At 43.8% G+C, this 26,841-nt stretch overlaps 1 protein-coding gene across 2 annotated transcripts in view; it reads right to left on the reverse strand.

The window, feature by feature from the left end:
• The window catches only part of LOC134579083 (spectrin beta chain, non-erythrocytic 1-like), a 230,305-nt gene that overhangs the window by 21,079 nt on the left and 182,385 nt on the right, over window positions 1–26,841 (reverse strand). For both annotated transcript variants that reach the window (XM_063438245.1, XM_063438246.1), the window contains 15 exons: window positions 24,438–24,529; window positions 22,966–23,046; window positions 22,119–22,234; window positions 21,864–21,976; window positions 20,905–21,092; window positions 19,139–19,256; window positions 18,658–18,816; window positions 18,081–18,383; window positions 17,779–17,932; window positions 16,634–17,504; window positions 4,863–5,000; window positions 1,792–2,548; window positions 1,330–1,532; window positions 1,104–1,194; window positions 722–868 (listed from right to left, as the gene is read on the reverse strand). In XM_063438245.1, coding sequence (XP_063294315.1) covers window positions 722–868; window positions 1,104–1,194; window positions 1,330–1,532; window positions 1,792–2,548; window positions 4,863–5,000; window positions 16,634–17,504; window positions 17,779–17,932; window positions 18,081–18,383; window positions 18,658–18,816; window positions 19,139–19,256; window positions 20,905–21,092; window positions 21,864–21,976; window positions 22,119–22,234; window positions 22,966–23,046; window positions 24,438–24,529 — 3,531 coding nt within the window. The remainder of the gene's footprint in view (window positions 1–721; window positions 869–1,103; window positions 1,195–1,329; window positions 1,533–1,791; window positions 2,549–4,862; window positions 5,001–16,633; window positions 17,505–17,778; window positions 17,933–18,080; window positions 18,384–18,657; window positions 18,817–19,138; window positions 19,257–20,904; window positions 21,093–21,863; window positions 21,977–22,118; window positions 22,235–22,965; window positions 23,047–24,437; window positions 24,530–26,841) is intronic.

Here is a 26,841-nt window from a genome sequence, read left to right on the forward strand (position 1 = left end):
CATCCATGCCTAGTTCTGTTACTAAGCGAAAACCATTTTGAACATAAGTTAGGGCCTACTACCCTTGCAAAAGAGGCTGTATATAGAGCCATAATAGCTCTGTGTATCCAACCTTGGATCCCAAAATGCTGTAGTGAGTAACTTAAATTCCCAGCTGAACCTGTCAAATGCTTTTTCAGCATCTATCGACAGGATCAGCAGGGGGGTCTTTTTCCTTGAGACTGAATCAATTACATCAATTATTCTCCTTTTATTATATGACGAGTTTATTCCCGGTACAAAACCAATTTGGTCTGGGTGTATTATTGTATCCAATATGTTCTTTAATCCCTTTGCTAAAATTCCAGAAAATATTTAAGTATCTCCATTAATTAAGGATACTGCGGTTGGATTTTTTCCTAGTTTTGGAATTGGTAGTAAATTAGCTTGTAGCATTTCGTCAGGGAAAGTCCCTTGCAAAACAATATCATTAAAAGTATTAGTCATTTGTTCTACTAATTGATCTTTAAAAATGTTATAAAATAAATTGCTAAGACCATCTGGGCCCGGTGTCTTTATTTTCTCTATTTTCTTTACCTTGTTTTCAATTTCCAACTTAGAATAAGGAATTTGTACTTCACATACTTGAGAAAGCCCAGCTACAAATTATTTTCCATTACATTTTAAAAAGGGTTTTTCATCCTGCTTTTTCATTTTTAAATGTTCCAGAACGTTCCCTTACCTTGTCAATCTTATCCAGCCAATCCTTATTTGATGCTAGCTCTGCCATAAAAGCCTGGTGCTTCTGCCACTTGCTGTGCAGGTTTCGAGCTTCATCATATGAGACATCCTGGGCAGTTAGCATTTTCTCATTGATCCACAAAGTAAGCTGCAAAAAATAGATCAGTTAATAGCTGTATAATCAATCTCCCAATTATTGGATTCAGTAAAATGCCAATAACACCTTTATGCATAATATACGTGAATACAGAATAGCTATAAGCAATAGCAAATAATCAATTAGCTATTATCTTTAATATTAAATAAAACAAATACCCGGACACTTATGAAAAATAAATAAAACGTACACACACACACACATATGTACACACACACACACTTACCTCTTGACAGTCTTGAAGGAAATGCTGAAGATCACGATTGTCCTTCAGACGATTCAAAACATCATTGGCTGCATTTTTATTCTTCGTGTGTCTAAGGAAAAAAATTGCAATCACATTTTCACCATCATCTAACTATTTTTGTAGCATTTATGACCAAATAATACACATTCACTGTAGGAAAATATTTCCGTTTATAAGCAATGGCACAAATGTAATGTTCTCTCACCGGTCATCAACTGAATTAACTTTCTCCTGAATCTTGTCAGAGTTCACATTCTGCTCCTGAATTAATTTCCTCCCTGAGTCCACTAAAGTTTGAATCTTCTCCTCATTGGCATCCATGGACGTCAAGAAGTCTTCATGACGTTTTATGGCAGCCTCAGCTTGCTGAAGAGTGCCAGGCATTTCCGTGTGGGATAAGACATACTCCTGAAAGAGTAACAGTAAAAAAAAAAAAAGATATGACTTATTTAACATTTATTGTATCTGCAGTGATAAGGAACTGCTTTACAAGGTGACGAAGCTACGTGTGATGCACCTAACCAAACTTGGAATTAGCCAACAGCCAAAAAGATCATTCAGAGAATATATATACACAAAACACCGCTAAAATCTTATTTTATATGGGTTTTAATCATTTATTTCTCCTTGGTGAAACGAAAAAAAAAAAGAAAAATTGATATCCCACCTGGTTATTGAGGAATCCCTCCACTTGCTTTGCATCCCTCAAGAACACCTGGAAGCTGTAACCTTGGGAAAGAAGCTGATGCCTGTTCTCCCACATCTGTCCAAGTTCATTCCAGCCAGTGTCCAATGCCTTAAGCCTCTGTTGCAAGAACATGTACTGTGCATCAGTCTGTCCACGGGTCACTTCTTCACCTACATCTCTCACTCTATGGTAGTCTGCTCCATAACGTTCTATCTCTTTCCTTATGCCTTCATGCTGTGCCAAAAGCCTCTCTGCTTCTGCCAAGTCAGCAGGGACATCCTCTGATGCAACTGCTGTCTGAGTCCTTGAAAGCCAATTTTGGAAGTCATCCAGATCACGCAAGAATCCCTGCAGCTTACTTGCTTCCCCTAAAGTTTCTTCTCTCTTTTTCATGGTATTTTTCAGTTCTCCCCAGGTGTCATCAATCTCAGATAGTCGGCCGGTAATGGCAGTGGCTTTGTGTGGGTGCTCAGAGGCAAGCTTTTCTGCCTCTTCACGTAGGTCACCAACTTTCCCCTGTATAGCTTCTAAGTCACGTTCCATGCCAGTAAGTTTGCGCTGGAGAGCAGTGACACCTGCCAGGTCATTTCCCAAGCTTTGTGTGGACTCAATAACCTTGGTCTTTTCCCTCATCCAGCACACTGTTTCATTGCATTCCAGGTGATAATTCTGAATATCAAGAGCAGAATCAAGTGCCGCCTTCTTCTGGGCAACAAGCTGGCGAAACTGATCCCAACTGTAGCAAGAAAAATGTGCTCAAGTTAAATGTGATATTATAAGATTAAAGGAGATGTGTTCAACAAAAATCATAGGGATATGGAAGACAAAGTGAATTGGAGTAGGGGTTGGTAAGCAGTCAACAGTAATTGAAAGTCATGCGCAGCTAGAAATAGAACACATGGGGGGGGTATTATTCTATTAATCTACCAAGTGGTTTATTTAATTGAACAATTATTGAAGTTACAGATAAGAAATTAGAGTTGTATATTTTTGGACCCATCCAAATACACTGACGCACATACACCTGATACACACACACTGACAGATACAGTCACACAATCACAGTGTCTGTCTGGCAGAGTGCATTGGTACGTGTGTGTGCATGCCTGGCACTCTGTATATGTATGTATGTACGAGTGTGAGTCTGGCAGGGAGGGTTCTTGAATCTGTGACTGTGCCTGGAATGCGTCTCTGGTGTCTGGGAGTGTATGAGAGTAGAGGAGCTGCTTGCGGTCTTGCTGTGTACATTGTGTTGTGAATATGAGCGCTGTGTGTCACGTATTCATCCGCACATAAAAATGTGGTTAATAGCATTTACTGTCCTGACAGGAAGTTGTGCCGAGCAACATTACCGTTCTGACAGGACGGTAATGTTGCTCGGCACAACTTTTCCTGTCAGAATGGTAATGTTGCTCGGCACAACTTTTCCTGACAGGAAAAGTTGTGCCGCGCAGCAATCATGCACATGGTAACCGGGTGATTACTTTTGGGGGTCAAATGCCGGTCATGGCCAATCAAATCCACAAGAGGGTTTGTGCTGAGCAGCAATCATTCACATGGAAACCTAGTAATTGCCTTTGAGATCAGAGGCTGGTTACAGCCAATCGGATCCACAGGGGATGGGAGGTATTTAGACCCAATTCTCCTCTTGTTCATTGCCCTGTCATGGTTTCATACCTATGGTTATCCGAGAGTGCATCCTGATCTTGATTTTCTGGTATTTGACTTTGGCTTTGTTTTGACTGCCCTGATATCTGGTATCCTTGACTTTTCGCTTTCCCTCATCTTTGTGTCTGATTCTGTGTCCCTGACCTCGGTATTTTGACTATTCTTGGAGACGTTAAGTCTGGCCATTCTAAGGTCCGGTTATCCCTAGTCCTAGGTGTGACACAGTACTGCGTGCTGGATCAACTTGTAATCCTGACAGTAAGTATGAGGGTTACTGTACTGAAAAGAAAGTACAGTTCCTCAAGACAAACAATCGCTTCCTAGAACCACCAGGGAGCACCCTTTCCACAAGGAGATATACCTCCTGTTAAAACACTGACAAAAACATTTAAAGGATGGCATTGCAACAGTACACCACGGACCGGAGTGCATTTTCACAGAATGGGCGCTCGGTTTAGACCTTTCAGGGCATGTATGATATGTGGAGGTACATTGCTAGTTAAAGGACCACTATAGTGTCAGGAAAACAAACTCTTTTTTCTGGCACTATATAATCCTTAGGTCCCCCCCGCCCCCCACCCTCAGGGCCCCCCTCCCGCTTGGCTGCAGGGGTTAAAAACCTTCAGCCACTTACCTTTATCCAGCGCTGGTGACCTCTACTCCCCCTCAGTTGTCAGTTCCAGAGCTGAGACGATTTATCAATGCTTTCCTATGGACGTTCTGCTTGCGCAATGCGATTTTCGCATTGAGTGTCGGGGAAGGGCCTCAAGCGGCTGTCAGGAAGACAGCCACTAGAGGCTGGATTAACCCTGCAGTGTAAACATAGCAGTTTCTCTAAAACTGCTATGTTTAGATCTGAAGGGTTAAAACCTGGGGGGACCTGGCACCCAGACCACTTCATTGAGCTGAATTGGTCTGGGTGACTATAGTGGTCCTTTAATGGGTGTTTTGGGGGTATTTTTGCATTGCGCACTCCGAGTTAATTACAGTAAACTAATTATCTCCTGTAAACAATTATCTCCCAAACACAGACGCCTGGGCATACTTTGTATGTCCTGAATACAGACCCCATGCTGGGGGTTCATAAATGTGCGTGCATTTGCCTGATAAAACCAGTAGTTGTACCCTTTCAGAGTATCAATATATCAAGTCTCAACCGATGTTTGGGTATATAGAAGTTCTATTCACTACTTCATTACAGGATCTGAGAGAGACTACGGCAGAGGTACCACTCAGGGTACAGGCGCTCTGGCTATGAAACAGAGGGACAATCTGTACAGTAAGTAACGCAGGACAGTGCAGGGAGATCATAATAAGCAAACTTACACCCCTCACCAAATAAATATTTACTTTATAAAGCCCTTAAGTAGGTTGTCACTTACCAGGCATTTAGCTGGTTCTGTGTTGATCTGATGCTGTCTTCATTTCTCTGGTCGATGCTCAACAACTGTTCAGCAATTTCATTTACAGATGCAACTCTGGAAGCCAAGTTATTCATTTCTGCCTCCAGTGTTTCAAATCTTAAAAGAAAGAATAGAAATACTGAAATTACTTAATTCAGACAGAGATCTAGATCATTTTCCCCTTAATTTAAGCTGTTTCTCTCTCTCTCTATATATATATATATATATATATATATATATATATACACACACACACACACATATATATATATATATATACACACACACACACACACACACATATACATACACACACATACATATACATACACACACATACATATACATACACACACACACACACACATACATATACAGCCAAAACTACAAGATAGCACTCCGGGGACTTCCAAGTCGAATGAATAAAACTTAGCTTTTATTAGCTCAAAATAAAAATCAACGTTTCGGTCTGTATCACAGACTTTCATCAGGAACGTTGAAAAGTTTTATTCATTCGACTTGGAAGTCCCTGGAGTGCTATCTTGTACTTTTGGCTGTATCTGTTTGCTGATAAGCACCAGGCAAGTACATCAAGGAAGGTGGAGTGCATTACTATTTTTGTTTTACATATACACATATATATACACACACACACGCGCGCACTATTCCATGGGTTTTGCACTCCATTGGCCCGGTGCTCAGCTGCACAAAAATATAACTCCGGTAGAAAAGCCAGCACTCAAGGACAAAAAGTAGTAAATTTGATCCAAAGATTAAAACAATTTATAATCCAAAGAATCAATGTTTCAGTTCAGACATTAGAACTTTCTTTAGGACATTATTCAGCATTATGTCTGAACTGAAACATTGATTCTTTGGATTATAAATTGTTTTAATCTTTGGATTAAACTTGCTACTCTCTCACAAATCCTAGAGTGCTGGCTTTACTACTATATATTAAACATTGACTGAAAAATGTATTTATACACATCATATTTTTTTTTATATATATAAAAAATACACACTTTTTTCCCCCCTCCCCCCAATGTTAAACAAAAATCTGCACACCAGTCAAGCCATAAGACTTTCTTTTCCCACAGAAATCACAAAGCTGCAGTGATGTTACTACCGCAAAAGGATTCTGGGTGGGCATATGCAAATTAGTTTCACAAATAATCCCATTTTTGCCTCATTCCATTTTAAACATGGATTTCTTTTAGTCGGTTTGCTGCACACAACAGCTTTGAAACACAACTTAGGAAAAGATGCAAAGCCAGTAAACCACTTATGGACAGCTGTTTCATCTTTACCTAAGTTGTGTTTCAAAGCGGTTGTATACAGCAAACACAGACTCAAAGGAATCCATGTTTAAAATGGAATGAGGCAAAAATGTGATTCTAGTCAAACTAATTTGTATATGCCCACCCAGAATCCTCTGCGGTAGTAACATCACTGCAGATTTGGGATTTCAGGGGGAAAAGCAAGTTCTGGGGGCGTGGCTTGGACGTCGACCGGGATGGAAGCTTAAGCTGCGAGCTCCGCTCCACCGGTCCCTGCAAAGCCCTACAAATCCGCTAATATAAGCCCTAATGCGACGGAACCGAAGGGGTGAACCTCCCGGGACCCCAATCGCAGCAGTTGTTGGGTCCGATGGACGAATTCCTACAAACGCCAGCAGACACTCGCGGCGAGGCCAGAGGCCCCAAAATGGCGCCCACTCCCTCCACCTCCCCACTAGATGGCATCGGGGAAGAAATCCGCACTATAGCAGCCTCCATGGCCACAAAGGCAGACCTCCTGGTACTCACCACCACTATCCAGGATGCCCTGCGGGCTGAAATGGCCGGAATCCGGACAGAAGTGTCAGCGAAGGGTTCTCGTGTCAAAGAGCTGGAACGCTCCCAGGAGGCCCAAACTGCCAGAATGGCTTCGACATACACGGCTGTAGCTAGACAGGGTGACCTGCTCCTGCAGCTCAGAAGAACGGTTGAAGATTTCGACAACCGCGGGCGCCGCTGCAACATTCGAGTACGCGGTATGCCAGAAGCAGAGGGCGAGGAAGAATAGCGTTGACAGCCCTTTTCCGCCTGATTATGCCCGGTGACACCCCGCTGGAGATCAGGTATGACAGGGCACTTAGACCTCGCTCCCTAGAGGAAGGCCCGAGGGACATAATCTGTTGCCTGCATTCATTTGCCATGAAAGATGCCATCATGAAGGCGGCCAGATCCCAACCCACAGAGAATACAGAGGGGCAACCCACAGGGAATACAGAGGGGCAACCCACAGGGAATACAGAGGGGCAAATATATCATTATTTAACGACCTATCCCGTTACTTTGGAGGCCAGGAGAGCGCTATGGCCCATCACGTCACTCCTTAGGGATCACGATATTACATACAAATGGGGCTTCCCGTTCGCCCTCTCGGCGAGGCACCAGAACGCTGGCCGGACGAGGTCCCCAGGTTCCTGGAGGATCTGGGACTGCCACCCGTACCTGTACCGGATTGGGTCCTAGGACCGCTGGATACTGGCCAGAGACCACAGCGCGCACCCCGCCGACGCAGGGGAAGGTCGCCACCGGGCCCATCTCATCGCCGCCGAGATGCGCGAGGGGGCCAGGAATGACAACCACCACTCTGATACCGCTGAACCACCAGACTGATGCTGCTCTATCTGCCCTTGGGGGACCCCTTGCCCTTAACGCTACATTGCTACTTATTTTGAGCTGAATGGCCTCACTGATACACTTACAACGTCCCTGACACCCACACTAGCCTGGACAGAGATGGGTGAGGTCTACATGGATCTTGGGGAAATTGCGAAGGCAACCTGGTTTGCATGGAGGAATGGCGCACCCGAACTGTGAGCATACCTGGCAATGGGACAACTTGGACCGACTTCCCTCCCATGCAGTACTAACAGTGGCACCTCCACATCTCTCCTTACTCCCCAGGCTCCTGACCCTCCCTCCAGAAGCGTAGTCTGGGGTTCACGGAAGAGACCTTGGGGTGGTGGGGAGAGGGGGGGTTTGGACATATTTTGTTCCTGTGCTGGTACGAATACAGCAGTTTTCTTTTGTCTACATGTGGGAGAAAGCCGTGGGATGAGACGCCTCCACCATCGTCTGCGTGACCCGAACTGTACATCGTAATAGGAAGCTGGATCCAGAGACTATCCTCAACTTGCTAAGTATCCTCCCTTGACGTTATGCCTAGAAAATTTTCTTTATGTTTATTATTGCTGATACACCTGTTGCGTTCTATAAGTGGGAAGAATACGCCAAGGGGAGAGATGGAAATGTGAGTCGCAAACTAGAGGCCAACAGGGACGTGGGGGATGGGGAGGGAGAAAAAAACAAACACTAGTTGGGCTGCAACCATAGGAACAATAGGGAGTTATGCAATTTCCAAGGGACCCATAGAGATAACATATATGGCTCACTCATGCCTGGATCCAAGTGTGACGCATAGATTGGGGGACAGGGACATGCTGGCTGAACTTCCTCGTTAAACCCACCCTAACTACCCATACAGACATGGGGTTGTACTTATTCATGGCAGAGACCGAAGGTTGGGATGGGGATACAAATGCTACTTGGGGTCTGCTCCGGGGCAGGTGGGTGGGGAAGATTTACTGGTGGGAAACGCTTGAGGGGGTGGCGGATATATAATACTGCTGGTTGTTACCAATAATGTTCATACCCACAACGTTCAGTCTGTTATAATAATGTTTGATCCCCTGCATGTTTGTTCCTCCCACGACTAAACACACTTGGGCTAGGAACTGGTTGGAGTGGGACGGACCGAAAACAGACTTATCCACGACACATAGGTCACACCAATCCTGGTTTAGACTCCGACCACAGCTCTATACTCTCACTTGCGCAAAACCCTCAGAGGAGCCACGGGCTCGTTCACTCACCGATCTGGTTATCGGGGTGACACCTGGCCACTCCTGCTGCGACCCAAGTGACCCTCCTTTTTCAGGAGACTCCGGGGTGATAACCTCCTTTCACCCCAATGGGGACGTTCCCCAAAGGAGGGGCCCCGCCCGGCCCACCCTTATTTTATCTAACATATCCGACACACTTCCACTACCAACACCATACACATACCTTCTCTACGCACACACACACGCGTTCACTCACACTTACACCACCCCTTGCGGCTGCTGTACACGTCCCGGCCTGACACAGATAATGGGGGAAGACGCCCCCACGGGGACCCGGACGTAGTCGGGAGCTCACGGGACATTCAGTTACCTAACCATACCTAGAACTGAGCAGGATGCACAGGACATTATACCTCAGTCACACGTACGACCCCACTGGTCTGCACCGTCGTCCCGGCCCACCGTCCCGCTCGGACGCTTCCCCTGCGGATCAGCGCGCACGGCCACATAAGGAACTATGGCATACAGCCACGCTCCCCTGTCCGTCATGACCCTTAACTGCAGAGGCTTGAATATACCGGAATGCCGCTCTCACCTACTGAGAGTCCTGCGACAGAAACACATATCGATAGCGATGCTACAAGAGACCCACTTCAGGGAGGATGCTGCTCCCAAACTCCGAAGTTCTCACTACCCAGTGAACTACTGCAACAACCACCCGACAGCCCGTCGAGCGGCAGTCGCACTATTGCTTGCCGCAGACTTAAGCTTCCAGGAACTAGACAGATTGGCTGACGACCAGGGACGTTTCCTCTTCCTAAAAGGAGTAATAGCCGACAGAGTGTATACTCTCGCTACCATATATGTTCCCAACTCGAAGCAAGCACAATTCCTACGAGGGACGCTGAATAAGCTGCACGGATTCTCGGAGGGAGCACTGATCGTGTGGGGGGGGGGGGGGGGGACTTCAACGCCCCTTTAGATCCTCTTATGGACTCATCCACTGGCCACAGCTGCCTCTCGCAAGCTCGCATCAGGTCCATTTGCAAGTCACTGGGGGAGATGACTGCTGGAGGACGATTCATCCCTCCGTCAGTGATTACACACATTACTCGGTAATACACAATCGCTACTCCCGAATAGACTACGTGTTCATCAAACAAGATGGACTCTCCCGCTTGCGGACGGCTTCTATAGAACCGTCCACGTGGTCGGATCATGGCTCGGTCCAGGTCGAACTGGAATCCCCGTTATTTAAGCCGGCAACCTGGACGTGGCGCCTGAACGAATACCTGCTCCAGGACCCTGGGGTGAGAGGGGAGGTCTCACAGGCACTGGAAAACTACTTTGATGAAAACGGAACAGACGAGATATCTCCGGTGTCAGTGTGGGAAGCCCACAAGAGTGTTATACGCGGCACCCTTATCAGTATCGCAACACGCAAAAGGAAGGACTCGACCCGCACGATGACAGACGTATACAAATCCATCACACGCCTCGAAACCCTGCACAAACGTTCCCAACTAGCCGAGACTTATGGTGAACTGATGGAAGCCAGGCGAACTTTGAAGACCCTCCTCACACAACGATACCATCGCTCGCTCCAAAGATCGAAAACATTTTTTTACACCCATGCGAACAAAGGAGGGAAGTTCCTCGCCCGCCTCTTGAAAGGAGATACGAAAACTACGCTTATCCCCATACCCAGGAGAAATAGCAGGTGAATTCCGGGAATACTACAATTCCCTCTATAACCTTTGCCCGCCGGAGAACCCAGCGCAAAGACGAGAATCATCACTACACATACGGACATACTTACAAGATAACGTGCGGAAACGGGTGAACCCTGAAGCAGCAGCTATGCTCGACGAGCCGATTGGCGCGGAGGATTTGGCCGCAGCACTAAAGGGCACGAAAACGGGACGAGCTCCAGGGCCGGACGGGTTCTCCACGGGGTACTACAAACACTTCACTGCGATACTTCTACCATGGCTAACAAAGGCTGTCAACAAAATCGTGGAGGGAGGGCACTTCGGCATGGAATCCCTGACGGCAACAATCACGGTCCTGCTCAAACCCGGAAAGGACCCGGAACAATGCGGCAGTTAGCGCCCGATTTCTCTGCTGAATGTGGACACGAAGCTCCTGACAAAAGTGCTGGCGACTAGACTTCAACGGACATTACCGAGCCTTGTTCACGTGGACCAGACGGGGTTTATCCCAGGTCGAGAAGCACAAGACAGCACGTTACGCCTATTCTCTATACAACATCATGCAGGTAAATTTCAGAAACACCTCCTACTATTGTCCACAGATGCTGAGAAGGCATTCAACCGGGTCAACTGAGAATACATGTTTCAAACACTCCGGTTTATGGGCATTGGGCAGAGAACCATGGCGTGGATTACTTCCCTATACAGTACGCCAAGGGCGGCGGTACGCGTTAATGGAGCTTTGACTACAAGGTTTGGAATCGCAAATGGAACCAGACAGGGATGCCCCCTATCGCCTCTCCTGTTTGCACTCTCTTTGGAGCCGCTCCTACAGGCAATCCAAGACCGTCGAGACATACACAGCTACACCTGGCAGGACACGGAGCATAAGGTGGCCGCATACGCGGACGACCTTCTGTTCTTTGTTTCCCAGCCTTGGATCACATTGCCTTGTATACTCTCGGAGATAGACAGGTTCGGCCGAATCTCAAGGTTTAAGTTTAATCTAGCGAAATGTGAAGCACTGAACATCACCACACCCATGGCAGACTACGAATCCCTCGGCCCACTCTTTCCGTTTCGATGGTGTACAGGAGCAATGAAATACCTCGGCATCTGGATCACCACGAATCCCCAAGACATACCGGCGCAACTTCGCGATATTACTGCAAAGCATTGAATCCGATCTGAAAGGATGGTCCTACCCACACATCACCTGGCACGGCCGAATAGCGGTCCTTAAAATGAACTTACTCCCAAGGGCTCTCTACCTATTTCAGACTATACCGATGGCCCTGCCGGCAATATTCTTCTCGACCCTGAAATCAGAGGTCATCAAGTATGTATGGAGGGGGGAAAGATCCAGGATACGTCATGAAATACTATGCATGTCCAGACATAGGGGGGGCTTAGCTTTGCCCGATTTTAAAAAATACCACCAGGCAGCGACGCTGCAACGGATTCTGGAGTGGCATGAGCTGGAGACGACCAAACAATGGGTGATCCTGGATCGGGAGGGAGATGCTGCAAAACTGAAGGCGGCAATCTGTAAAAGACGAGCAACAAGAGACAACAGGAGAGGAGACGAAGACCCAGTAACACAAACACTTCTCACATGGGAAAATCTCAGGGAAACACCACAAGTTTCTCCGACTCCCTGCCCATTGCTGCCGATCGCACACAACCCCAACATAGGAGGCAGACTACCACCAGATGTCTGGACATTCCTAGGTGAAGCAGACTACATCCCAATACATAAGGTCACTCGGGACGGCACTCTGAAGACTCTGGACGCACTATTGGAGTCACATCCACGATCGCACATGGCGGTTTATCGATACATGCAACTGAAACATTATTATAACTCACTCCCACATATGGAAAAATTACAAAGAGACCTAACATGGTACGAAAGCCTCTGGTTCCCGTGGCACATCATTAGGGAAAGCTATCTCGAATCTCTACCAATACTTGCTGACCAGTCCCGCCTCAGAAAACAACACCTTCCAACGACACTGGGAACGAGCCATGGACAAAACACTTACGTCGGCACAATGGGACAAGGCCTTGATATGGCAACGTAAAAGCTCCTCTAGCTCCCATTATCTAGAGGTGAACTATAAGCTACTCTCCATGTGGTACAGAACACCTGTACTACTACACAGGATTTTACCCACTACGCCACCAACGTGTTTGAGATGCCAGGAAGACAGGGGAACTTTGCAACACATATGGTGGGAATGCAAACACATTGTCCCATACTGGGACCGAATCAAATCGGACATTCAAATAATCCTGGGAGATGACCTTGAATGGTCAGAAGAACTAGCCTTACTGCACATATCCACACGACCGTTGTCCACATACCAAAAAATCTATCATGCGTCACCTATTAATGCGGCCAAATTGCTCATACCGGTATACTGGAAGAAACCGGACATCCCCACACGGGAGGAATGGATCCACCGAGTCGAAGACATTAGGGCAGCTGAAGCACTGAAGGCGGAACTGGCGGGCAGGGAGGCACAATACGCTGAAGCCTGGGTACTGTGGTATACCTTCCACGCGAGGCCATAGGGGGGCCGAGGGGAATTCGGAGCCGGGAGACGGTGAAAACCCCACAACATACATGTGGTATGAATTGCACTCCGTGCCAGCCCTCTGGCGTTCGCAGGTACAGGCGGTGCCCCTAGTACTCCGCTCACAACTCGACTGGGGGACAAACACGAAATTGACGAACATACAGACACACATGACCCCCACCCAATACGACAGCAAGTCCTAAACTTCAATAAATCCACAGGTAAGGGGGGACAAATCAGAACAGAGCCCGTACTCTCCCAGAGGCCACAACGGGGGGGAATGTTTGGCACACGTCGACATGAGACGCACACCACAAATGCGAGACGACGCCGACGGTCCGACCTACGAACGTGTACGGCAGCCTCAAGACACCACAACCCATACACGTACAACGACACTTTAGCCCCTCCCGAGGGAACTTGCGCGATCCGCGCCCCCACTGACTCAGGCAGGGAGCTTAGCGGTTGTCCTCACCCATTACCCCTGTCATATTGCATCATGACAACGTAATATCTAGCCAGAGAAACAACTTGGACGCTAGCTAGCCTACCTAGCCCGTAAGGGAACACGCAAGCTAGAGTAGGACACAAGCCTGACATGCTCACCCAAACAAGTACACCTCAATAGAAATGTCACAACGAGCAAAACCGATTGCCCTACGGACGGGGTTACCATTTGCTGGCTCGGATCATGGGGGGGGGGGGGGGGGGACATTGACTGCGCAATAGCCTAGGCACATACGGATCATATTCCACTGTTCTCCTCACCCCTACATTATATACTTCGTATCATGCCGACACTATAACATTATACACACACAGCCCCTTGTTGGGCCACCACCCTACACAACGAATCACAAACCCACACTCATCGACGACTATTGTAGATACTTACCGCTCGCAGAACCGCAGCCTTAGGGTATCTATGGGCACTACTGTGTCCACATCGCTCTAGCTCTAATCGGATGCACTCAGCTCCATGACATATCGATACGACAACACTCTGCAACTCCCACTATGGGATGTAAATACAACTGTACAATGTTACCGGTTATAAAATGGCTCGGGAAGCGCACTTGAATCTGTACCTATCCATATTGTCTTTGTATAATGCTACTTTATTGTATTCTTACATTATTTGGTTTATGAGGGCCTGCGAGCCCTAAACTCACTGTATTCACTTGCCAATAAAAATTGATAAAAAAAAAAAAGGAAAAGCAAGTTCTATGGCTTCTTGACTGGTGTGCAGATTTTGGTTCAACATTGTATTAACTATCCACAGACTTCAGGTGCAGTGGCGTACACATGACCCATGGGGCCCCGGTGCAAAAATTGATCCGTGGGCCCCTCCCCCCCACTCTGCGCGGGCCGGGGCAGCAACACATGGCGGCGGGCACCTGGTCGCAGGGGTTGCGACCGCGGTATGTACGCCACTGCATGCAGATGCACACACACTTAAAGGACCACTACAGACACCCAGATCACATCAGCTCAATGAAGTGGTCTGGGTGTCAGGTCCCTCTAGTTTTAACCCTGCAGCTGAAAGCATAGCAGTTTCAGAGAAACTGTTATGTTTCACTGAGGGTTAATCCAGCCTCTAGTGGCTGTCTCACTGACAGCCGCTAGAGGCGCTTGCGCCATTTTAAGACACTGAACGTCCATAGGAAAGCATTGAGTAATGCTTTCCTATGGGCGGTTTGAATGCGTGCGCGGCTCTTGCTGTGCATGCGCATTCGGAGCTGAGAGGTGGAGGGATCCCCAGCGCCATGGGAGTCCGGCGCTGGAGAAAGGTAAGTGCTGAAGACACACACACACTCTCACGAACAAATGCATACACACTAGCTAACAGACACACACATTTACTGACAAAGACACACTCAGCGGCAGACATACATACACACTCACTTACAAAACATACACTCTCACTGACAAACACACACTCACTAACAGACATCAAACAGACTCACTAACACACACACACACAAACACACTCCGTAACAGACACACAGTAACACACTCACTGACACTCACTAGCAGACACACACTCTAACACAAACACCAACACTCACACTAACACACACACACTCACGCTCACACACACACACTAACGCTCACACACACTAACACACACACACTAACACACACACACTAACACACACACACGCTCACACACACACTAACACACACACACTAACACTCACACACACACTAACACTCACACACACACTAACACTCACACACACACACACACTAACACTCACTCACACACACACACTAACACTCACTCACACACACACACTAACACTCACTCACACACACACTAACACACACACTAACACACACACACTCACTCACACACACACACACTAACACACACACACACTAACACACACACTAACACACACAGACACTAACACTCACACACACACACTAACACTCACACACACACTAACACTCACACACTAACACACACACACTTACACATGTTTTTTTTTTAATTTAATCCCCCCAGCCTCCTTACCTTTTGGAGTGCTGAGGGGATTCCCTGGGGTCCAGTGGTGCTGCTGGGCTCCTGGGGGGGGGCGGTCACCCGGCGGGCTGGCTGGTCCTGCGGGCGCGCGAGGGAGCACTCTCCCCTGAGTGCTTCCTCTTCAGCTCCCTCGCGCGCCGCGTACTGATACCGGCGCCGGAAGATGACATCATCTTCCGGCTCCGGTATCAGTGCGGTGCGCGAGGGAGCTGAAGAGGAAGCACTCAGGGGAGAGTGCTCCCTCGCGCACCAGCCGGCCGCCGGGTGTAAGCAGGGCCAGCCTCGGGGGGCCCGGAGGTGGCCGGCTCCTGGGCCCCCCAGGAGAAGAGGCTGGCCCAGAGCGTACATACCGGGTCGCAGGGGCGGGCGGGCCCCCTGGTGGGCCGGGCCCGGTCGCAGCCGCGACCCCTGCGACCCTGGTATGTACGCCACTGTTCAGGTGGAAGGGGTTTTCAATCACAATTTTTCCCCACCATAACCTATTTGGAGATAGATATAGATATAGCTCTATTGAATAAAAAAAAAAAAAAACTGCTAGAAGCAAAGTGGGATAGCTATCACATTTATTACTTATTAATTTCCATCATTATGTTGACTTTATTCATTAAAGGGATACATTTATTTACACTAATTTTATCTTGTTTGCACAGGAATTTTTTTTTCAGAAGACCACCAATTCTACAGTGGTGAGAAAATTCAGTCAGAAAAGTTTACAAATCTGTTGCTTGCGGAAACAGTACGCAAAAACGATGGTTAGGTTGATAAAAAGCAACAGATGAAAAGAATCTGACAAATTGAATACATTTCACCAAAAATGAGATGTAAAGCTATCGGACACATTTTGATAAATCTCCCCAAAGAAACAGTATCCGATAAGGACTTTCATCGCCTGAACAGCGGCTAGTCTTCCTTACAATTTCGGTGATTCTGCCAATACTGATTATATATTAACATAAAGGAATATATAATGTTCAAATCTTTCTCGATCTTGAACTTAAAGCATAAGAACTTGTAACAAAAAGGAACTTTACCTTTGCTGAACAACTTCAAGATCTTCAAGCTTTTCTGGAATCTCCATACCATTTAGCCATTGCTCCTTCTCATCGATCCAGAGTACGCAGGCATCTGCCTCACTGAACATTTTGTGAAGAGCCAACGAATTTTGAAGAGCTTGTTTGCGATGGGCAGCCAGATCTACCAGTTCCTCATACCGTTGTTCTAAAGCTGGGAGCCTTCCATCAACTTCTGGAGAATGGGAATAAGCTGGTGGCAAGGTTCGAGCCTGCTCATGTAGAGCATCAATAGCTGGCCTATGGTTGAGGATTTCTTCTTCTACATCCTTGTGCTTTTTAATTAGTGTCTGCGTAGAGTACTCATCATGGCCCACATCATTGGCTGAAACCAGGCGTAATGTATCAAGGATCCAGGCCTCTGCATCATTGGCATCAGCTTGAAATTGGTAATAGCGGTAGGCCTCCCTTAGTCTCTTCTCCCTATCTTCAGCTAAGGTCTCCAGCTCTTTCCACTGGCCCATTACATCAGCTATTTTTTCCTCAATTTCCCGTGCACCAAAGTGTCCCTGAGACACAAGTTCTTCTCCTTCAGCCACAGTTTGCTGCAGTGGACCATAACGTCCACTCATCTCACCACGGAAGGCATTATGCTTGCTTATCAGTCTTAAAGAGCTGGTGAGATCTTTGCCATAATCTTCAGAAAGTTGAAGTCGACTCTGTTCACGAATCCAAGCCTCCTCCTCCTCCATATCCCAAAAGAACTTCCAGAGCCGACGAGATTCCTCTAGTTTTGACCGCCTGGCCGCAGACAACTCACACAAATCTGCATATTGTTGTTCCAAAAGATGCACACGCTTTCGCACTAAATCTGGGTCACATGGTTTGTAACCTGAAGTAAAAGGAACAAAAATTAATTTCTAATATTTTTCGCAAATTTCAATTTCCCATCAGGTTTCCTTTCCATTACTCCCATGTTTGTTTTTTATGTCTATTCGTTTCTTTTCGATTTTTTTTTCCGTTCCATCATACCTGAATTACAGCCAATTTCTAGTCTTTAACTGGCTTTGCTTTCACATTTATAAAAGTACCTAACCAACTCTCTTCCTCCATCACCCAACACTACATAACTTTTTCAAAATAATTACATAAATCCCACTACATACCTTCATCATCCGCCATAAATTTCTGTGCTACAGATGCAACAGATTTAACACGTTCTGCATGAACTGTGATGTCCGCTTCCACTAGGTTGTGTGTCTGAAGAAGGTCTTCTACCCCATGTAGATGTTTGCCATAATCCTCAGACTGTAGACGACCCTGTAATGTAGATCAGAGTTAGATAAGGACAATGTTTTCAGACAATCAATCATGTTTCTTCCATCTTCTTGAGAAGGCAGTTTACACAATTGTTGTACCCTCCTAAACACTAAATAGATCAGTTACTGTTATTTAAAAAGCCAAATACCTTCATATCATCAGTCCAGTCCATAAGATATAACAGATCTTGAAACATCCTCTGAAGCTCCAGATTCATTAGGAGTCTCTGCCTTCTAGCTGCCACAAGCTCCTTCAGGTAATTCCATAGCCGGGTCACATTACACTTTCGAGCCAACACCCTTCGAATGTCATGATAGTTCTCTGCTTCCAGCTCATCTGCCACAGCATTTACTGCCTGCACGCGCTCACTATAGGCCACAATATCGGTCTCAATGGCCTCATGCTTTCTCACCGCAGCCTCAACTGCAGCCAAGTCTAAACCAAAATTATCCTGTTGGAAGACAATGAGTGGATTAGACACTAGCTTTAATATCATGTCAAGTTTCAAAAGTCAAACCTGCCCTCTTACAGTTTTATATAGCTTTCAATAAATATTGAAAGAGATTTATGATGACTTTTCCTGGGCTATAATTTATTGGACAATTAAACTGAATGCTAAATACGTTCTAGTTTGTTACAATTAAATAAACCTGTTAAGCAATACCATAAGAACTGATTAAAAGTATAACCTAGAAAACTAATTGAAATTGGGGGATGACAATTACCTGAGCGACAAGACGTTGATTTTCACTCAGCCAAGTTTCTCTCATGGCGGCTTTACGGTCAAACCTAGCAGCTAACTGCTCCAATTTTTCTTGACGAATCAACTCGTTACGCAGTGCAAGCTCACGCTCATGTTCTGCCTTCTCCAAACGCTCCCATGCCTGTTAGAGATACCAGGAAAATATTAATTAACACCACACAACAGAAATAAGACCATGTGAGATATTAAGGAAACTGAAAAGAGGAAGAAGAAAAAAAAAAAAAGGATTGGGTCAGTCTTGGGTTTAGAAAGCTATCCTGTAGTCAAATTGTGACAACACTTGATTTGGAGGAAATTTGCATTAAGTACTTTCCAACTGGAGTATCAGATGCATAATGCAAACACTGTGGGAGTAGAAAATGTAGCCAAGAGCAAGTATTGAACTACTGACATTTCTAGCTTGTTTAATATAGTTACAATAGCTGTTGCTATATAATTTATACCTTGTTTATGTCTGATATAAGTTTGCCTTCTCTAGGAGTATACACTTTCTGATTGTTAGCTCTCATTTTACTCTGGATTGTAAACAGAAGAACCTCCAAATTTCCTTTCTCTGTGAACCTGCAAGAAAAAAATATATAAATAAAGATTACACAAGCACAAAAGTTTAATGCCACCAGAAAGTTTTATTCAGTAGAGATTACAACACAGAGATACGCATTACAAGATCTTATTCAAGGATCACCAACCTCGGCTCTCCATTTTTATTCAGTGTACTTTTCTCAGAATTGCAAGCTACACAGAATTCGTAGTTAAATCTGCTAAATTCAACCAAGAGCACTACAAGGACATTAATAGAGTTGGCAGGAAGAATAAATTGTTACAGCCAACATACCACATATTCTGGTAGATGTTACATGAGCATGAGTACAGCTTAAAAACAAGAAATGATCATTTGTCTCTGGTTTTCAAAGCTCCCAGTAAGTTAAAGTTATAATTATACTGACAGATATCTGCTACATTGCTAAGCACAAAATGCTATTATTTATATAGCACAAACATTTTCTGCAAGCACTGTACAATCGGTAAAACAAGACACACTATTCTAACAAAATGCGTTTGATATATGGAGAAGTAGGCGAAGAGAGGCCAACTTTAACCCCTTAAGGACACATGACATGTCTGACACGTCATGATTCCCTTTTATTCCAGAAGTTTGGTCCTTAAGGGGTTAAATACCACAACTGGTCAACTTCTGTGGCACCTCAGACGTTGACATCTTAATTGCAGCAAAATGTATTGGTAAGCAATATTGCAAGTCCACCCTCCTGTGGCTTTAAATAAGGCATGTGTAATATGGGGTCCTCTTTCTAACAAGGAAATAAGAGAGGAATAGTTTTCCCTTTTTCCTGGCACTATAGAATCCTACAGTGCCCCCCTCCCTCGCGGCTGAAGGGGTTAAAACCCCTTCAGTCATTAACCCGTTTCCAGCACCGATGTCCCTCGGTGCTGGGTCAAGCTCCGCCCATGCTCCTCCCCTGCAGTCAGCCGGCAGGGAGACCTAATGTGCATGCGCAGCAATGGCACGTTTGCATTAGGATTTCCCCATAGGAAAGAATTATTCAAAGCTTTCCAATGGGGAAAATCTGATGCTGGGGGTCCTAATGCATATGCATAGCGTAAGGACGTCCAGCGTCAGATAATGGACCAAAGGTGGCTGGTACACAGCCACTAGAGGAGGAGTTAACCCTGCAAGGTAATTATTGCGGTTTCTCAGAAACTGCAATAATAGCTGTTGCAGGGTTAAGGGACATGGGACATTGCAGAGACCACTTCAAGGAGCTGAAGTAGTCCGAGTGCCTACAGTGTCCCTTTAATCTTAATGGCCTGAATGACAGACAATGCCTGCAGAATAGCAGGAACATTTCAAATTGTTCCAAACTATAATATATGAGATCACAAGATATCACAGAATGTAGATTAAGAAGGAGAACGGTCAAACAGATGGGCACCGTTTGTCATAATTTTACCCTTAAGATAAGACTGCACACAGATAGAACCTTGAAGAAAAAATAAATAAATCTAGAATTCAGTTTGTAAAGATAGAAATGATTGGTACAAGTTGGCAGATGGTACCAGTCATTTCAGTCAGTATTCAACATTTTATCAGATGCTTATGTTGATTTCCTCTCCTCCCAAAAGTAAAGGGCCTGTAAAGTATGGGTGGAGTTCACCTTGCAAAAAGAGGAACCAGTGTAACAAAACTCACTTTGGGGGCTTTTCCACAGTTCGGTAGGTGTTGAAGGCCTGAAGTTGGTTTTGAACACCGCTCAAAGAGTTGGCTAACTTGCGATCATTAAGAGTAATTATCATCTGCTCAATCCATTGCAGGAGTTCTGTCGCCAACTGCTCATAATTCTCAACTAGCTGATCTGCTTCAATGGCCTGGTCCAACACCTACATAAAGAAAAAGTAACAAAAAAAAATTATCCATCAGGCAAAGTTTCAATATTTAGATTTAAAATATTTTTTTTATTTTATTTTTTTAAAACAGTGTCAGACTAGAGTTTACATATCCACAAAGGACTATGAAAAGCACTCAGACTACATAATCTCAATAAAGTGATCCATTCTCAATCAAATACTGCTCTTAGAGGTGTGCCAGGAACCGAAACCGTTAGCAGAACACTATAGTGTTAGGAATACGTTTGCAATCCTAACTCTATAGTGTTCCTTTAACATGCATTGTGTTATTAGTACATGAAAAATTATTCTTATGATTCAGAAGTATTTTTACTATTTATTTTAATTATTACTTGTATTTCCCATCACAACTACCATAGTAGTATGCATTTATGTTTCACAAATAAGCCATTTATGGACACCCATTAAAATGGTCCTGCTAGTCTTATGGTGTGTAAACTATTGTACTACTTACCGGTACCTGAGGCTGACTTTATAACAAAGCATTATGTGATAAATACTTATTGATTAAATGTTATAGGAGCTGTAAAAGAATAGTGTACTCTCTAGACGGAAATAAATTAAATTTAGAGCAACTTATTAAACCATGAGCCATTTCATCACGCCTAAAAATATTAAGAAACTCTAAGACACCAATGGTGTAGTATTTTGGACTAAATAAATGAACAGATTCTGGAATCTTTAACAAGAATCCCCAAACGCAGGTGATGGAAAATAAATCCTGTGTAGGACATGCACACATACCTTGCCAATACGCTTGCCCTCCACAGCAAGAGCTTTCATTTTGGAGAAATAGTGATAAAATGTGGCCACATAGGTGATGATCGATTTCTCGTCTGGCTGATCAACATTCACATCTGCAGAAAAACAAAAGATTTACGTGTAAGAGCTTGCAATAATCACCCCAGAAATGGCTACATCCAGATTAATAAACTACAATGAGTCACTGTATATTATACATTAAGTTAATCAATCCACGACTAAGATTTCACATTTTACCTTCAGGATCCAGAAGTTTAGTGAGGCCCAACTCCCTCTCTGCAGTGTTGAAGGCATTTTGAAGATTGTGGTGGGCATTGGACTTTTTTAAGGTGTCAAATTCAATGAGGTCGGGTCTAGGTGGAAAAAAATAAAACTGATTAGAAGAAATAAGGCTTCAATTCAATTGTTTGATGGCATTAAACCTATGTTTTATAACATTGGAATAAGATTTTGTGTTACATACGAAGCAGGACTTAACATTTTAACTCCTGTGGTACTAGCCTGGCCCTAAAAAGTTACTCACCTCTGCAAACCTGGAGGGTCCATAGCACAATTACCACAGGCGAGTTTCTACTCACCAGGGCTACATTTTCACTCGCCAATATAAAAAGATTTCAAACAAATAAATAAAAGTGTTGGTCTTTTTGGAGCTCAAAAGAAGGAAGATGGACAGCCATGTCAAGTAAGAAAATCACTGTTTCATAAAAATATTTCTGCTGCACAATGCAACCGCAAGACCAGACATCCAATGAACATTTTGAAATACTAGGTCATTGGTGCACTGAGAAAATGTTAGCACAACAGAGTTGGGTAACTTTAAACAGTAATAGACACTTCACAGAGTTCAGTTCCAACACTCAGCATTATTTCCACCAACATTTAGAAAGATGATTATTCTTTTTTATTTTTATTAATATACACCTCCACCTCTCTTAAACAGCAGTTGCCCAGTCAATTCTCCTTACAACATGATGTCAGTGTGGTTACTAATGCCATCTGTTGGATAAAGGCCAGCCTGACAAAGAAATACTGCAATAACGGCTGAAATAAAGTCTCTTCTGCATTAGCTTAAACAACTGCTTACCTGTGCTTGTGTACAATGGCATTAAATGCGAGCCCATCTCGCCAGCTTGTGGTGAAGTTGTGAACATTGACATTCTGATACCTGAAGAGGAAAGTGGGATTAAGATATTAGATAGCGGTTATCTATATTTACAAAGTATTTCAAGTTCAGAGTATTTGAATTGTAAAAGAGATACTATTATGTGGGTTTCTTCTCTCTCTCTAAGTCAAATACAGGCATGAAACCTGGATATTTACTTCATGAATAGTAAAAGGCATAACAATACGGATTTGTTAAATTTTGATTTCTTTACAGACTGTTGAGCTTACCATTTGTTTCATCCTGTAGATAAACAATTTTAAAAACCAAAAACCAAAAGTTGCAAGTAATAGCCTCTTTAGAGATAAATAACAAACCATATTTCATAGAACCAGTGATCTCTATGTAAGAGTTCAGCATAATCTTTACCATCGGATGACCTCTTTGTACCACAACATATACAACTTATGTTTATCACATGGAGATATCCTGTCCCTGCTCACAGTTGCTTATAACTGAAGTAATTCCCTAAAGTAATTGACCTGTCTTTTCAGAACACGATGTTCGAGGACTGAGGTATACTTCTTCTCCCGCCTGTCAATATTTCTACAATGTTCACCATTCAGGTCCTCTCTAAAGACAGCCCGTGTTGCAGAGACGTTTTACTTTTTGGTCTCTACACCTATGCAGACATCACTGCAGTGTCATTTGGTTAATTTGGGGAGGGGGGATGTTTGTGTCCAGTTTCTTGACACCATCTTAGTAATCAGCCTCAGGAAAAATATCATTATATTAAAGTTTTTTTTGTTTTGTTATTTTGTTGGTGATTCTTACTTATATACTGGAGATTACATTTATATGTACAGAAATATGAAATTCTCTTGCAAATGTTTTGCAGAATGCAGGCTCACTCTAAGCAGACAATGCTCTGTTAAACTCCTGAAGCAAATGTGTGTCATTGAAATGGTTTAAAATAAACTCTTAAATTCCAATGCAAATACATGCAGAGTATTTAACATAAATGAAGAGGTGTAAATGCACAGGTATGTGTGTAATGTGTACATAATATATTCTCTGAGCCTCCCAATACTATACCACCCACATAGTCGAACAGACGATAAGTTTAAGCATGTTGTTTTTCTGACTGTGACAGTCTACTACCAAACAATTGTAAATACATATATATCTATGCCGGCATCTTATACCTATGTACAACAACCTCAAATTCTTTTGAGTAATTCCAATGCTGGGAGATTCTTGACCAGAGTCTCACCAATAAAATTACAACAGCAAGGATGAGACGAAACTTTAGGCATCGGAAAGATTACAATTCCTGTGGTAATTATGCCACATCTGTCTTTATAAAGGCCAATTATACAAAAATCTGACGTGCATGAGTGACATGGAATAATAAGTATAGAAAACAGAAAAAACTCTATTGTAGTTTTATTTACCCTGCAGTCTTCATTTGGCACCAGAGCAATAAAGCATCCTTGGCAGACTTCTTTTCTTTGTTATCTTCGGTCTCTACACTGATATCTTGGATCTGCAAATAAAAAATAAATAAAAATTACATACATACATAGCTGGGTTCAAAGTTTCCACTTGGTCACTAGCTACAAGCGTGTGTGCCGCGGACACCCTCACTTCATGAGCGTCTTCAACGCAGTAACTTTGCAGGTTTTGTTTTTAAATTATTTGTTTTTTTCCCCTACTATTTTGCCTTGTTTTTACCTTCTTTAACCCCTTAACCCCTTAAGGACACATGACATGTGTGACATGTCATGATTCCCTTTTATTCCAGAAGTTTGGTCCTTAAGGGGTTAAGGACCAAACGTCTCGAATGAATGGGAATCATGACATGTCACACATGTCACGTGTCCTTAAGGGGTTAAATTCCCCTTAGTTTTTTTGTTTTTTCTAGCCAGGAGGCAAATAGAGAAGAGCGCTGAGAGCTGCAAGTGTCTTTATAAAGATAACAGCATCACATTGCAGGCGGAGGTGCGTAACTGCATGGAAGAACAGTTGCAGTGGAATAAGCAGAGGGGACAATACCTGCCTGGAAGGAAAAAGCTACAGAGGGACAAGCTTTGGCGATTGTGGCTGAAGCATTCCGGCGTCCCGTGAAGGGGACTGGGTGGAGGTGCTTGGTTGTAGTAAAGGAACTCCGCCACAGTTAGTATTGTTATAATGCCTTTTCATTTCAAGTGTTTTACTATATCCAGAATGCATTAAAAATGAAAATTCCAGCTAAGTAATGTCCCTTTAACGAAAGAAACATGGTCCTTTCTGTAACTCTAAAGGCAGAGCAGTTAGCCATTAACCAATCCTATTGACTATACTTTCCAGTCTGGGTTGTTTGCTGCATAAAAAGAATCCATAACAGACACTCTCCAGCATGTAGGAGACATTCCCTGTATCGTTGGGAAAGGTTAAATACAGAGGAGCAGAGGCAACGGTTTAATTTTAAAGGAACACTAAAGTCACCTAAATTACTTTAGCTAAAAAAAGCAGTTTTAGTGTATAGATCATTCCCCTGCAATTTCACTGCTCAATTCACTGTCATTTAGGAGTTAAATCACTTTGTTTCTGTTTATACAGCCCTAGCCACACCTCCCCTGGCTATGATTGACAGAGCCTGCATGAAAAAAAAAAACTGGTTTCACTTTCAAACAGATGTAATTTATCTTAAATAATTGTATCTCAATCTCTAAATTGAACTTTAATCACATACAGGAGGCTTTGCAGGGTCTAGCAAGCCATTAACATAGCAGGGGATAAGAAAATATTAATTAAACAGAACTTGCAATAAAGAAAGCCTAAATAGGGCTCTCTTTACAGGAAGTGTTTATGGAAGGCTGTGCAAGTCACATGCAGGGAGGTGTGACTAGGGTTCATAAACAAAAGGATTTAACTCCTAAATGGCAGAGGATTGAGCAGTGAGACTGCAGGGGCATGTTCTATACACCAAAACTGCTTCATTAAGCTAAAGTTGTTCAGGTGACTATAGTGTCCCTTTAATGCCATCTCATCCTTCCCAAAAGAAAAAAGAAAAACACTTCCATTTCTATGGATAATATACTAATACAAGAAGGAGGTAACTTGCTTTATTTTATTGCTTTTGGTTTTCTTACATTATGTGCATCACTTCACCATAGTTTGTTGGGTATCGCTCTTCTATTGAGACCATCTCCAAAATGGTGCAGTGCATTACAGGATAATGTCACTATATTTAACTGTATATGTTACTTTGTTATAACGAGTTTTGTTATATTTTTTAAAAATAAAATGATTTTAAAATTAAGTCACTGAATGATTACCACTTGCTTTTCCTATAATTGATCTAATCCTGAAGTAAAACCTAACATTTTAAAGGAATATTAATTTAAAAACCAAACCAAAAAAAAAATTAAAATATATATTTTTATTGTTTCTTTGCATAGATACATAGGATGACGATTATAGCCTTGCTTTCCTGCCATCTATAATACAAATTGTAACAGACAAGTTTCTTATAGCTGAAAGGACTCCTCACTTATCCATAGGGAAATACTCCCTCCACCTCAATAGAAGATATGGAAAGAAAAAAGGTATAAGGGTACGCTTAAAACAAGTGGAAATAAAATAATGTAAAAAATGTTGGAAATAACTGAAGAGTAATAGCAACGGTACCGAATAGTCCAAATATAAAATGTCCAAATATTTTTTTCTTTCCATTTTATTCTAAGTGGTTTAGAGGGGATTCACCTTTTTTATAGTTCTGCTGCCTTGTTGTCATATTCCCTGGTTTCCTATCAGCGCTGAACCTCCTTCCTGATCTCAATAGAAGATAACTATTTTAATCTCTGGAGAAACTAG

Source organism: Pelobates fuscus, chromosome 12 (assembly GCF_036172605.1).
Source record: "Pelobates fuscus isolate aPelFus1 chromosome 12, aPelFus1.pri, whole genome shotgun sequence".
NCBI classification, from domain to species: Eukaryota; Metazoa; Chordata; class Amphibia; order Anura; family Pelobatidae; genus Pelobates; species Pelobates fuscus.